The 15,273-nt window shown below is 36.4% G+C and overlaps 1 protein-coding gene across 12 annotated transcripts in view; it reads right to left on the bottom strand.

Moving 5' to 3' along the window:
* Nucleotides 1-15,273, bottom strand: part of SENP7 (SUMO specific peptidase 7) — a 39,349-nt gene that overhangs the window by 7,517 nt on the left and 16,559 nt on the right. For 11 of the 12 annotated variants that reach the window (XM_071758178.1, XM_071758235.1, XM_071758228.1 and 8 more), the window contains 11 exons: nucleotides 11,712-11,824; nucleotides 10,823-10,992; nucleotides 9,500-9,857; nucleotides 8,346-8,503; nucleotides 7,232-7,378; nucleotides 5,851-5,884; nucleotides 4,946-5,119; nucleotides 3,295-3,554; nucleotides 2,106-2,239; nucleotides 1,432-1,548; nucleotides 772-891 (listed from right to left, as the gene is read on the bottom strand). In XM_071758178.1, the coding sequence (XP_071614279.1) occupies nucleotides 772-891; nucleotides 1,432-1,548; nucleotides 2,106-2,239; nucleotides 3,295-3,554; nucleotides 4,946-5,119; nucleotides 5,851-5,884; nucleotides 7,232-7,378; nucleotides 8,346-8,503; nucleotides 9,500-9,857; nucleotides 10,823-10,992; nucleotides 11,712-11,824 (1,785 nt within the window). The remainder of the gene's footprint in view (nucleotides 1-771; nucleotides 892-1,431; nucleotides 1,549-2,105; nucleotides 2,240-3,294; nucleotides 3,555-4,945; nucleotides 5,120-5,850; nucleotides 5,885-7,231; nucleotides 7,379-8,345; nucleotides 8,504-9,499; nucleotides 9,858-10,822; nucleotides 10,993-11,711; nucleotides 11,825-15,273) is intronic. The other variant, XM_071758215.1, reaches the window with a different exon arrangement.

The following is a 15,273-nucleotide window of genomic DNA, read 5'->3' as shown; positions in this document are numbered from 1 at the left end:
CTGTAACACAAACAAGATGGCACATCTCTTCTTGCAGGTGGCCTTGTTTGCCAGCACAATGAAGAAGATGAAGATTTCATAGGTAACAGAAGAAAAGTCACTTTAGAGAAAGAAAAACTTCAGTAACCTGAACTATAAAAACAGAAGAAAATTGCTGGCAGTTCATCACTGTGAAGTGAAGTAGCAGAGTAACCACCACTCTCTAACATCAATGTTGAGAAGAATTGGAAAGTGTGCTGGGGATGGTCCTACCCTTACCTGGACACATCAAGCAACATAGAGTTCTTGAGCTCTTAATGACAGCTTTTTGTGAATCTCTCCAATTTCAGTGTGGTTAAGTGTTAAAACCAAAATGTGTAAACTTTGTGTGTAGGAAAATTTTCTCATTAAAAGTATGGACAATAATTTATTACCAATATGTAAAATAAAATGTGTTAAATCTAAAAATATTTTAGAAATGCAATTTTAAATTATGCATACTCTGAGTCTCTAATAAAAACATCAAAATACATAAATAATTATCTGAGGTAAAGATTCAGGAAACACTGGAAAAGGTGATAGAATTTTCATTCATATTCAGTATGAGTAATCCGTAGATTTTAATGAAAAACTCCATTATGCTTAAAATGTGAGTTACAACATTTAGCCACTCATCCTTTGGAGAGCACCGATTGCAATTTTATGTGCTAATTAGGAGTTGATCTGCAAAACTTCCACAAGGCATCAAATGATAGCTCATTTCTGGTCATGAGGGCATGTAAATGAACTTACGAAACTTTGGGATCCCCTTCAGAGTTTTTTTCTGTCCTGGTCAGGCACTTATAGAAAAAGCTGCTAAAAATGTGTGTACGCTCAGCAAGATGCTTTGGAGCCTTCTCCAACAACAGATATCTGCCAAAGAAAAAAAGAAGGAAATTATTAAATTCCTTTTCTAGAAAGTACCATCATTGATAAAAGAGAAATACAATTATTTTAACGACTTGTACTGAGGTTATTCTTACTATCTTTTGCCTTCATAACTATTAGTCATGCCAAACTTTCCTCTCTACACAGTATTTTATTACACACATGGGTGGACATCATCAGAGTATATCATAGACTAGCATTTACTAAGAACATAATTATTTTTTAATCTGAGATTTGCACTCCAGTATTAATACTTCTGAATATATTTTAGTTAGGTTCCTAGCTTTTTTTTTCCCCAGATACTCTATCTAGATGGTATCTCAGCCCTTTAGAGGAACAAGAACAAAACTGAAACAAATGAAACTGTTGAGAATACACATAAACTTTTTAAAAAGCCCAGCTTACAAATTTATCACACAATTATTTCTAAAACTGTTGCACCATTCACTGACCAACATTTAAATAATATTCAAGTCCAGATCAGGTCCCAGAAAGAAGGATACATTTAGGGCTGTGATTACTTACTTCAGATAGAAATCAATAATGACATCATTGAGAAACTCCCCATATTCTAAGCACTCTAGGTCTTCTCTTGTGACTCCTAGTCCTCCTTTTGCAGGTGGGGGTGGATAAACAATTAAACTAGAAAACACAAATCACATTATAACAGTGATGTCCTCTTTTCAATTACATTATTTTTAGCACGGCTGTTACACATGAAGAAGATTTTCTAGAAAACATGTCTGAAGTGGCAGCTCTCAAAACTGTTGAAAAACAGTAAATTATATGACAAACTAGTTATAAATAGATTGTGACAAAACAGTAAAAGAAAACATTTTTTAGATTAAAAAAAAAAGGCTCAGCTTAAGTAAACAGTAGTTGTGTGGTGATATCAACATCAACACTCACAGAAGCCATGAAGTCCCTATCCTGCCACTGATGCTTGCATGACATAAGCTTGTTGTCACAATTCAGGTATTCTTTAATTTCTGTAAGATTTCTGTCACCCTGCAAAACATCTGTTTTGTCTGCTAACTCTCATGATGGAAATGGGAATAACTGCAATTATACTTGGTGGTATTTTACATTGCCAGAGCATCTTTCTCACAATACTTACAAATGAACAAGAGACCATTTTTATTCCAGCAATTTGTTTATTCAGTTTGTTTTATTTTCACCTTCCCATGAAATAGACTTACTTCTTAACTGCTCCAGTTTCTCTTACTTCTTTCCATTCTTCATTCAGTGCAGAGGACAGAGAGATAGAATAGCAACCACTATTCTGCTTGTTTGCAAGGGCGTAACTGGGCCTGACCACTTTTAATCTTGATTCCTACCAGACAAAAATCCAAACAGTAGTTAAAAGCATTGCCCAGCTCAGTATGTAAAACAAAACACACAAAACCTAAGCCTGAAGCCCACAGGAGCCCCCTGTGTCACTGAAGAGGAATCTATCTGGAAAACACAAGTGTAAGCATCAATATATTTAAGCAAATGGGCTGGTGCTCTGACAATAAAAAAGTTATGTCCCTTTTAAAATTATGACAGATTTTCATCTGTTCATAATCTGTTTCAGCATTATTCAGTCAACTGATGCAAAACTGGTTTTGAAGAAGAAACAGGACCTAGAGAATGGAGACGACTACCAGACTAACCAAACAGGAGTTTTGTATGCTAGAAAGGTCTGAAAATGTCCTTAACAATTTGCCTAAAAATTATACAGATTTTAACTGGCTGGCTCAATTTTTCATTTCCCAGTTTCATAGCCAGACTGGTAAATTGTTTCTGCTTTTTACTGATGGGAACAAGCAGGTAATTTCTGAAGTTACAATGATGTGGGATTGGACTGAGACATTTACTCCTCAGACTAAATGAGGCATAAGAAAATTTAACACAACTTGCACAGCCTCATTTACCCAGCAGCCCAAGGAATTACTTAGCATTTCAAGCTGTGTAGGCCCATGAAAATGTCTAGAGGTGTCTAAAGAGAAAGATACATAGCTCCTCCCCTCCTTCACCTCTTCACTTCTGGTTCAACCAAAAAATGGCTCCATCATTCCTTACTTGATTAACAGCAACTTCCTGCCCTGCAGACACCACAAGGGCAAGAAATCTTTGTAGTTCTAGCATACACAACCATCAGTCAACCTAAAACTTCATTATTTGCCACCTGATGATAATGATAAACTCTATACACTATCCCTCCATGGAGACAACCTAATTTACTGCAGATCTTGTCCCATTGTGAGAGAGAAATAAAAAATAAGACCAATTCTTTTTTCAAGCTATGGATTACGAAACAATTTATTTTCTGCAACTGGCTGATCTAAATTTTCTACAATATGTGAATGCCAACAGGTGGTGATGAAACAAGCAACAGCTACTCACTACTGCTGGCTCATGGCTGTCCAGGGTGCTCTCTTCTGGCATACACTGCTTTAGTAGATGCTTATTGTAACTCATAAAAGAGCTCTCTTCAGGAGAAAGGTCCTTAAACAAGGGTAATGCTTGCTTCAAAGACAAAAACTCAGGGAGATCCAGTGCTCTGTTCTTCTTGCTTACATCTGTAATCAGTTTGGTCAGCCTGTCTTCTTCCCATTCTCTGAGTGGCTCAGACAGTTCAAGAAATACAAATTCACTAGATTTAGCTGGAAAAAGGAGAGAATGGATAGCATTAACTATGAGGTCATCTAATAAAAACTTGTCTGCATATCCACAAAGGAGCATAAAGAGGCAATGGCAGTCAGGAGAGCCCAAACAATACCCTGCCAGGTTCATCACAGGGGCCATCAGCCTACCAAAGGTCCACCTCCACAAGCCCAGAGGAGCACAGGGGCACCGTGGCAGGTTAGGAACCTGAATTAAGAACTGGGAGAAACTGAGGAGTGGTCTGGGCTGTCCCAGGAGAGCCTCAGCCCCAAGGTCCAGACCTGAAACCCACCAAGATGAGTCAATGCCAGAGCACCTCTTAGACTGAGGGGGGCATTGCTGCTGAGGTGTATGGCAAACATGATGGGATGCAGGGAAGAGCATTTGGGGATTGCAGAGTACTTATTCTAGCAGGGAGGAACCACAGGCAGGCAAAGGGAGGTATTTAGGTGGTTTGGGAAGGAACAAGTGTGGGAAAATAGAGGGCTAAGGGAATAAAAAAGATCAACTGCATCTAAACACTTGGCTGGTCAGTACATTTCTCTGGCCATGTCCTATACATGGATAAACACAGTCTGTCCTGCCTTCTTAATAAATTCCTTTCTAACTCTCTCCTGGGTGAGGGACTCTATTCTGTGTCTGTGTATGGGGGTCTGTGCACAGTAACTGGAATGAGTGTGCATGTCCAAGTCAGCATGTGATTACTAGTGAGGATCAAACTGGGTGAGTAGAGGTGGTGTCCTGGGAGGCAGGGCGTAAAACAGGTCCCTAAGGGACAGCTCTGGCTGTGAGACCACCTCTGTATCTCTAAGGACAAGAGCACAGGAGGGTCCAGATGCTACTGAGACCAGGGGAGCCCTGGCCAGCTGTGTGACTGCATGTGTATGACAGTCTGTCCCAGCAACTGGCAGCAACCACTTTCTACACCTCTGTATGAGTGTATAAATACATATATATATATATATATATATAAATATATAATATATGCATATATATATATATATAAAAAAGGAAATCTTTTTTTTTCAGCATTTCAGAGCTTCACACTAGAAAAAGAAATACAGCCAGTCCATAAGACCCTAGAAACTAAATAGTCCATTCGGCCTTCAGTAAAAATTTTATTTTACAGGGAGAGATACTTCATGTGCAAGTACAGTTTTAGAGGGTCTCTTAACATAGATTATGACTGAATTGCATTATTAGGTCTTTGTTTTAAGTGGCAATGGAGTTTTCTTCCAAATAAAAGTATAGCAAGGCATTTTAGAAAAGCAGAACTGACCAAGTTATCTTTAAGAAGCAGTATTCCAGAAGCACAACAGTAAAATAACCACTTTATTGACATGCCATATATTCTATGTTTTCATTGCATTGAAGGGAAGAGATTACTCACATGGCTCACTGGTAATGATCTTTCCCAATTGAGTTTTGATATTTTCTACATAATCCATAGACAACCAAAGGAAAATTACTGTTGTTGAAGAACAGTCTCCATCACCTTGCCACAAGCCAAACCTCTTCAGATACAGAGTATCCACTGTCAGCTTAGTATTCTTATTAAGACACACTGTATAAAATAGAAATTAAAACAACCATATCTTTTGCAGCCACAGGTAATTATGAAGTCATACATGTTAAAGTCATTACATATGAAGACCTAAGTAAGCATGACCAGAGTGTATGAAAACAGAACTTGTAGAATTATTCCTGGTATTACATGAAATGTATTGAGAATTTCATACTTCAAACAAATCATACATCAAACTACACAGAACAAAGTTATCAAATTTTAACACCAAAAGCTAAACATCTAAATGCAGGATTCTACATGAAAGTATTGTATTTTTTGTTAGAATGTAATACCTACACATATAGTAAAAAATATTGCAAATCATAAACTCATATATGCTTTTAGTCCAATTCAGAACTGCCCACAAACTTTCACCCACAAATTAGAGAAACCACACATAATCTTTGGAAAATTGAGTGAATGCAAATCTGCAGTTATATTCCTCTTAACTTTAGGCAACTTGTACATATTTCTTTAATAAACCTAAGGGTCTAAAACCCTAATCTGAAAAGATTATTGTTTCACCTCAGAAACATGAGTAGTCATATTTACTATAGTTCAACACTTAGTACTTTTTTTGTTGAAAAATGTAAATTTAAATAAATATTTCATGTCTTTGTGAAAGCAAATAAGATTATAAATTATTAATAAAATAAACATATACTGTGTATTTAAATGCAATAATTTAAAGATATAGTTGAGAAGGTTAAAGGAAAATATTCTCTTACCCTGAAATGGGATCGTAATGTACTTGGTTGTAAACTGAAATAAGATTTAAAAATATGAATTAGTTTGTTTCTTACAAATTGATAAAAAGTAAGATTTTTTAATTATCTGCACATCTTTCTTTGCTTGTAGCCAGAGAAACTGATAATAATACCACAGAATCATTTAGGTTGGAAAAAAAATCTTAAGATCATCAAGCCCAATTGTTACCTTAACAATGCCAAGTCCCATATCCCTGATTTGAGATTTCATAGTGCCAATTTCACCTGAAAAAACACTCCTAAATAAATATTGAAGCATCTAAAGGACAGCAAATTGACTTCTACAGCTGGTTAGCCCTGAAGAAATAAGCAGCAAGTTGTGGACCTGCATACAGGCTCCTCAGGGAAGAAAAAAAAACACTTGGGACAAAAAGAGTTTATTTGGAAGCACCCCAAGGTAAAGACTGTCAGCTGCACTGTTTGAATTAAGGACACTACATAAGGTACAACAACGGGGTGTTACTTTGTTAGTTATATTAACCTTTGAATTAAAGGCCTTTAAAGCTTCTATTTTAAAAAGAATCGATGAAATAAAGAAGCTTTACTGTCACTTTGACAGAAGGCTGTCATACACATTAAGTGAAGGGGTTTCTCTTATGTTACCACAGTAAGCACCAGTTGTTTTTTCCAAGGGAGAAAAAAAATCACTTTCCACATAAAAGCATTGATTCTAAAAATATTTTCAATTTTCCTCATATAATTTTGGCAGATGTTTTCTGCGTGAGAACTACTGCACAAAGCTGTTCTGTGAAAAGCTGAAATTATTATTACAATCCAAGATTTCAAAAATTTTATAAGAAATATATAGAATGAGCCTGGTTAAAGACCTTTTGAAACACCTGCAGCTGGTACTGCCTTTGAAATACACTCTCACTTCCGTTTCTGCACCCTGCAAGTAGCAAGTTGAACAAATGCTTTTAGTTTTGTTTTTGTGCTCTTTAAAGCTACAAAACAAGCAATGGATTACTTTATTCCAATAACGGTACTAATTCAGAGAAAAGTAATTGGTGTTTCTTTCAAGTGACAGTATGGTCATTAACATGGTCATTATGTTCCATTATAATTCATTAAAAACTTCCTCAGTACAGTTTCTCTCCCAGTACAGCATTTATACAAAACCTTTACTTCTGAAAACTGAGGCCACAAGACATCCCAGTTAACTTTTGTATTGGCAGCAGTCCAAACATACAAGGTAATGGACTACAGACTCCATCCTTTAGCCAAAGCAATTTGATGCAACAGTAACCAAAACTCAGTGCTTCTACACTAAGTACCACTAGCTTCACTTAACCAGAATTTTTTTATTTAAATATTCTTAAAATATCACAACTGACCAACTTACCCTAGCAGGACCTGTTGATAACCATTTAAATTTCCCAATGTATAGATTAGCAAATTCAACATCCAATTCTGGGTTCTTCTGTTTTCTAAGTGTGCTTCCAAATGGTAAGCTGACAGGACATTCATCTTCAATTGACTCTGTTAGTAACTGGGAAAAAAAGTGTATTTACTACAGGAATTTAAATGAGACATTTCCCTCCTGTAACCTTAGGAATCTACCCTTGATCTTTGTAAGAATTTTCTTGCAAATCTAACTTCCACATAAAAAATTCATATTAAAAAGCTGTAAATGCTATCACAATCACTACTGACAATGTGTTGAGGGCCTAACAGCATTGTACTTCACTTCTGAAGTTCCCATTGCCAAGATAGAACCTGTGCTCTCTACTAATGTAGAGCCAAGTAAAAACTCAAAAAACAGGGAAACAAAAAACACCCCTCTTTTGATCTCAAAGCTAAAGGATCCAATTCAATGCTTATAATCAAAACTGTTCATCTGTGATAAAAGGCAGGAATGGCTCTTCTGACTTGCTTCAGGATTAGAGATAAATCAAATCCAGGTTAACAAAAGCAGTGCAAACCTAGTCAAGAACAAAATTGGGCAACAACCTTTCTGGCTAGTTTTAGATTCAAGTTCCAGTGCTAGCCACACAGAAGAGGGAACTTTACCCTATATCTGCTGTCAACAAAGATCCTCAAACTTCTCCATGCACTGAACTACAGCAGAAGACTGGATGACACGAAACTACTGAATTGAACAGTGATCAATACAAAACACTACGTGAAAAAAACCCACAACTTTTCAGATATAACTTCATCATGTCCACCTCTAGCTGAGATTCTATTTGATCCTTCCTGGTTTTTAATTCTAAACATTTTCAAATATTTATTTAAAAACAGGAAGTACATTGTATGTTGCAAAAACACTCCAGCTTCATAGCCAGAGATCTTTTCAGAAGACTGCCCAGGATTCTCTCTGAGAAATAAAATACTACAGCTACTTCTTGTAGCTGGGACTAATCATGTCTGCTCTTAGAACTTCACTGTTGCTCTAACAAGCGAAAAAAAAAAAATATTGAGAAATAACAATACACAAGGCCAAAAAAATGGACTACCTGTTCTGTGTGCCTTTTTGTCTTGTCTTCCAATTGCTTTGCTGAATAACAGAAGCCAGGCTGTTGGCTTGTCTGTTGATTGCCAGTGGTATTATCCTCCAGCAGCTCTGACAGTGGTGTTTCAGAAGATCCATCTTCATCATCACTGGAAAGGACAACTAAAGGGGGTAAAAAGTATGCATATACTAAATGATGCAGACTTGAGAATATGTCATTCATTGTCCATTTCAGATGAGCAAAGAATTCTCCCTTGCAGTATTTAATATCAAAGAACATTGTCCAAACCAGTCTAGGTCTGTGTTCATTAAAGTGTATGCAGCAAGCACTGCTTTGTCTCTTTATACACAAGATCTCCAAAACTCAATTATTAAACAGGCCACAACTCAGCTGCTTCAAAGAAGAGATAATGCTTTTTCTCAATTTAAGCATCACTTAAAAGTAGAAGCTTGATTTTTCATAGCCACAAAAATAAGCTACAAAATAACAATTGGAATTTGAAAATCCTGCTGTTTATCCTGTTTTTCAAGTGCACTTGAAATCCACTCCATCAGAGGACGCTGGCACTAGGCTCTGTTCTCAAACTGTACAAGGCACCACAAACATAGAATCATAGAATGGTAGAGGTTGGAAGGAACCTCTGGAGATCATCTAGTCCTATCCTTCTGCTAAAGCAGGATAACCTAGGGCAGGTGGCACAGGATGGCATCTAGGCAGGTTTTAAATATCTTCAGAGAAAGGGACTCCGCAACCTCTCTGGGCAGCCTGTTCTACTGCTCTGTCACCCTCGAAGTAAACAAGTTTTGCCTCATGTTCTGATGGAACTTTCTCTGTTCCAGTTCTAGTTCCAGTTCATGCTTGGCTTGTTGCCCCTCATCCTGTCACTGGGCACCACTGAAGAGTCTGGCCCCCACCCTCTTGACACCCGCCCTTTAAATATTTATAGGCATTGGTAAGATCTCCTCTCAGTCTTTCCTTCTCCGGGCTAAACAGACCCAAGGCTCTCAGCCTTTCCTCTTAAGAGAGATGTTCCTCTCTCAAACATGATCTCTGTCTTCAATCTTTCATTCCATAGGTTTTAACTAGTCAGTCATGCATGAGTTGCAGTACCTAAGCATACCAATGGTCACTGCCAGCAGCACAGTTACAGTACATACTTGGGTCAAGTGAATCAAGTTGCCGATTAGCCCTGCAGATCCTGTTCCGCAGCTTGCTCAGATACTCTGACGTGTCCATCTTTAATCTCCTGATGGTACTAACTCGTGGAGAAGTCACATCCTCACTGCCAGCAGAAAGCTGTTTCTCTGATAGACTTCTGTGAGAAGACTCCGAGTGAGGTTCCTCTGTGCAACTGTGAGCAGGCCTGTGGCTGTGTGTTAAAGCGTCTTCACAGTTTCTCTCTGATGGCTGTGAAATACAATTTGTTACCAGAACTGTATTAGGTATCTGACTTTGTTCATCCTCACAGGGTGTCCTGTGGCTGAGAGACTGAGTCGAACTCAATTGTTGGTCTTTCTAGAAAAGAGGAATAAGAGACAAGGTGTATGTTTATTTCTGGATACTTCCATGACGGTTCAAATCAGTGAACACTGAGACTTGGCTACATACTAGACAATACAATTTATAGCTTAATGCAGCTGCATTTAAAGTTCAAGTCATGGTAATTTCTCCCTCCTTGTATTCCAACGGTTACTACACAAAGGTATGAGCGACAACCTTTTCAAAGCCTACTGTGGTTCCCATTCAAAATGAGAAAGAAACTATTACGGATTTTTTAGCAGCTCTCTTAGCATCTGACACTCAAAGGCCAAGCACCAGTGATGTTCATTACTTTGGAAATGTGTGGCTTGGTCAACTGGATGGATGGGACTCAACAACTACCTACTTATGTTGGGTTTTCATCAAAAGGTAACAGATGCTGTCACTGTATTCAAATGCTTGAATATAAATGACAGTTTGTACTTGACTGATTCCCTCATGTTTTTTTCTTTTGTGTTTTTGTTTGTTAATTTCTTTTGGGGTTGTTTTTTTTTTAATCTTAATGACAGATAGGAATAAAACTTGAGGGAAAGGTACAATAGACTAAGGAGGAGAAAAAAGATGACATCTGCAAGATTTCAGTAACCCCCAGTATACAATGTAATCTTTGTATTGAAATCTTTAATTAGTTCTATACTATCTATGAAAGGAGCTTCACTTAAGTAGCTAGATGCCTTATTTCTAAAATTATTTTACTCCATGCTCCTGTCTGAAGGGAACACTCACAACCTTTCTGCTACAACAAGCATACTCTGATGTTGTAGACAGAATTACATATATACAGCCTTCTTAATGCACCACTAAACTACTTTCCCTCAACAGGTATAACCCTAGATCCCACGCTTATCATTCTTCTCTTTTAGATGTTGCTACTGCTGCTACTGAGGTGTGTGTGCATGTGTATACACAAACACATACATTAAAACTAAGAGACAACTTACAGACAGTAGAAGTGATTTTTCTGGAATGTGTGCATTGCAATCATCAGAAATACTGCCACTAGATCTTCTTTTCCTTTTCTCAGAATCAAAAGAGCCTGATCCTTTCTGATTAAGAGTGGTGCTGTTCACATTTCTGCCCTTCTTTTCCAGGACATCACAGTTCTTGTTTTCTATGTCAGAAAATTAGAAGTCATTAAATGGGTTATCCTTGAAAACCTTTTGTATTTCTTCATATTTGTTATGTCATAAATAAAATGCATGGAAGCAGACACCTCCCACCATAGTTCTTTCCTTTTTTGTGTGTGGCTGCCAAAATATATTCCCTAAAATAATTAAGGAAATATTATCATTGCACAATTAGCTAAGACAAAGCTATAACGAAATTAAAAACTCCCTTCCAAGTCAGATAGCACTCCATATTCCAAAGGCTTTTACCTTCTATTCTGCAAATATTACTAACCAGTATTAAAAAGACAGCATGTCCTCCCTGAAGCCCCAGCATAGAGCTTATAATTTTTCAACAGTAAATACAGATATTGTCATATAGTATCAACATTTTATGAAAGTTAACAAACCATTTTAGCACTCATAATGCATTACATTCTTGAGTATAAAAGCCTTTATGAAATCAGGGTTATAATGGTACAGAAAGGTTTCTCTGTTTTCTGTTTTTCCATGGATTTGATTCACCATAGCTTTACTCCTATTTAAAAATGGCTATATATTACAACTTATCTGTAAGAACCAGTATTTTGAGAAAACAGATTATTGCATTCAATGCCTATTTAATTTCTATGCTCTTCTCATAACACTAGACTAAAAAAACCCCAAAATTTCCCAACAATCTCCAAAATTGGTATTTAAATGCCAGATTTTGTTCACTACAAACCTTTCTTCTGCAGCTCCCGTCTTCTTAAAGTGAAGACATTATTTTTTTCTAGTTCCTTAGAAGCCTTGGTCAACTTACAGTCATCATCTGTCTTTCTCAGGCAGTGCTCAGACCTGTAAAGAATATCCAGTATTAACTTTAATTTTGAAAAAATAATGAGTAAAAATCCCAATAGAATCAAGAGTTGGTTAGACCACAAATTTCTGTCCCCTTACTAAATATGCAGAGCTTGGCAATAAAACACAAACTAATTCAGTTCCCAATAAGAAAACACACAGATACTCTGATATTACTAATGAAACAGATGCTTTTGAAAGGCACAAAGAATGAAAATCTGGCATGCTTATTATTAGACCCGAAATAGGATCTCACTCTAAAGCATGACTGCGACATGAACACCTAACAAGGAAGAGGAAAAAAAAAAAAAAAAAAAAAGAGAGGTTAGTTGAGTGTATCCTTGCCTTTGCCATGACTGTGGTGGGAATGAGGCAATGTAGTACATTTAAAATCTAGATTTAGAGCTGCTAATAGAATCCACTGAGTAAGTTTCTGAAATGAGAAAAGATTTAAACAGACATTACTGTTCAAAAGGGCCTGAAATAGTTACTTTGAAGGAGTAGCATGAAGACAGGACATGTGAATAAGAAATAGAAAAGAAACAGAAAATGACTGCAGTATAAGAAACCAGGCAACTTGCAGGTGAGCTTGTAGGCTCATCCTAAAAACAAGGGCATGCAAAAAAGTAATCAGTTGATTTTGGTTATTTGTTTTGTTTATGTTTTATCAGCTTTTTTATAAATAGGAGAGTGTATTCAGGAGATACTGACAGACTGAACAGTGAGGTCTGATCATGATGGTCTCCCATGTGAGGTCTGATCTTGTAAACATACTCTCAGTTTCTCTGGAGGATAGTTACAGCTGACAAAAGTCTACTCAATTGTATTTTGGTTTCTAGTGTACACATTAGGATAACTTACAATTATATGTTCAAGTGATATTTTCTCACAGGAACTTTATTATATTCAGTAAGCAAGACTTCTGAAAATTTAAGAAGGCTACAAGGTAAAAGAAACTAACCTTCATCAACTCTGGCTGCACTTCCTGAGAGAGTTGGGAAATAAAAAAGAAAACAAGATTTCATAGATTAAAAAATTTGATGCTGCTCTGGAAAATCTGTTCCATTCCTCCTTTAGTCACCTCACTCAATCCAAAGCGATTTTGTATTCTTTGTTTTATAATGTGACTAACTCAGAATGTTGCAGTTGCCAATTTGTCAAGACCTATGTGGCTATCACAATGACTGAAATCACTGACAGCTGAGCCTGGACCCATAAGGAACCTCACCAACCATGGGAAAGAATATTCTTGACATCTAGATAGCCAAAACTGCTGGACACTTTCTGAAGATACCTATTCTTCAGTGATGTACCTGTAGACTGGAGTATTGTTGCTTCTGGGGAATACTGCAAACACAAAGAGATTTCTGAAATGCTCTGATATTACAGTGATGAACAGTATGTAAGCACTGTGAACAAACTACTGACTATCCTTCCATTCACAAGCAATCATGAACTGGACCAAAGAAAAAGTGTTTGTTAAGTGCTGTTACTCTTTCTGTATACTGAACAAGACAGTCTTCCATAGATCAGGTAGCTGTAGTTCTGAAATAACCTCACTACTCAAAACTTCATTTTTTAATCCATGTCTCTCCCTCAAATATTTGCATGCATAAAGATCTGATTGTCTTAAAAGAACATACAAAACTATCAGGTATTTGTTAGCATTTGTCTTATACCAACATCACAATTCAGGAATTTCAACAATAGAAAACATTTCCATAGGAATGTTTTGGCTATTAGACTTCTCTGAGTGGATTTAGTCTATACACAAATTCAGCAGGCCTTCACATCCAGTCTCTGCTGAAAACTCAGTTTAAGATACATTTCTTAACAAATACATGCATAAATTAAGCTATTGCAGCATATACTGAAGTATTCTCAAGAGCTATGAGAATAAAAAAAGTAGGAAACATCCTTTATAACTCTGTTTCTTTATATTTAAAACCTACCTCAAATTCATTAGTTAAACAGGTCAGTGGTGACTTAAGCAAATGTTTCACACTGGGTTGCTGTGAACAAGCAATGCGAAATCCACCAATTTTGTAACACCAAATGCAAGCAAGGAAATGGAATTCACAGCAAATTCTAGCTGACAGAGAAAGGTTAACTTATTATCCCCTGTTCTGATCATTTACAATTGTTCTACTTAACTTGAAATTTCCATAGTACAAAATTAGCACAATTTTCAGTAAAACAGAGCATGTATTCTGACAACACTACAGAACCTCTATTTGGCCATGTGTGTATATAAGGAGAGATCTTTTACTCTTCTCTGAAAGACTCCCCAAAACTATCAGTGCCTAGTGTATCATATACACAGACCTTAATTTACAGACAGGTGACCGGGCTTAAACAGCACATTTGTTGAAATAATTCCTTAATTCTCAATTATTTATTATATATTTATCACAACTTGAGCTAATGTGCTGGTCACTGGGGAGGAGTAGAAAATCCTCCTAATGTCAGTTCTTGCTAGTAACAAGCTTTTTACTCAACATATTAGAAAAGCATATCACAGGAATGGAATATTAATCTTTCAAACAATGAACCACTCCAACTCTAAATCAAATTGAGTACACCACCTACTAAAAAAACCAAACCTGACTAGTTCAAACCATTCTGCTTAACATAAAACTCAACATCTGTCCTTCAAAAGTGAGACTGAAAAAACATGCAAGATGTTTCCTCAGATTTAGAGTTATATAGAAGAATTCATGTTTTCCTCTCTATAAACCAACTACCTCCCACCATCCAAAATAATATTAAAATTTAGTATTGTGGATATTAAAATTTAAAGCTCTTAAAGATTTTGTAGTAAAACAAAACAAACAAACAACAAAAGAAACACAAACAAAAAACCCAATCCAAACAAGCTTCCCCCACTTTAGTCAGCCTAAAGATACAGAAAGCTATTTATTAAGAACAGTCAGTCTGATAAACTGTTCTAAATTCCTCACTAAAATCATAGCTTTGTCAGATTTACTTAAACAGCAATGGGAATCGCAACAGAAAAAAAAGAAAGGTATTCTTAATAATTTAGGTTCTGTAAGATCTTCATCATTCAGAATGAGAAATATTACTGATTTTATCAAGAATTTTTAAGATTTATTTAACCTGGGAACTGTTCATTATTCCTGCCCTCACAAAACTTTCTTCTCATCCTTTCTTTTTTACTTCTTCCCCTAAACTGCTTACAATTTATTCCTGTGGGTTACTTGCTGTTAAGCATAGCAGTAAAAGCCAGAAAAGAGGAAAAAGTTACTCTGAATTCTACTGCCATCTTAGACCAAAACAAATGTTACATAAATCTAGTATCTGATTTCTGCTAGGTTTTTTTATGTCAAGAGTAACATGTTATGTTACTGTGATGGTCAATGAACCTAAACATAGAAGAAGAAAAGCAGATGTTAAGCAATGAGAGGACACACACACAGCCTTTAAAC

Source organism: Heliangelus exortis, chromosome 1 (genome assembly GCF_036169615.1).
Source record: "Heliangelus exortis chromosome 1, bHelExo1.hap1, whole genome shotgun sequence".
Classification (NCBI taxonomy): domain Eukaryota; kingdom Metazoa; phylum Chordata; class Aves; order Apodiformes; family Trochilidae; genus Heliangelus; species Heliangelus exortis.
This window is presented reverse-complemented; position numbering and strand designations above follow the sequence as displayed.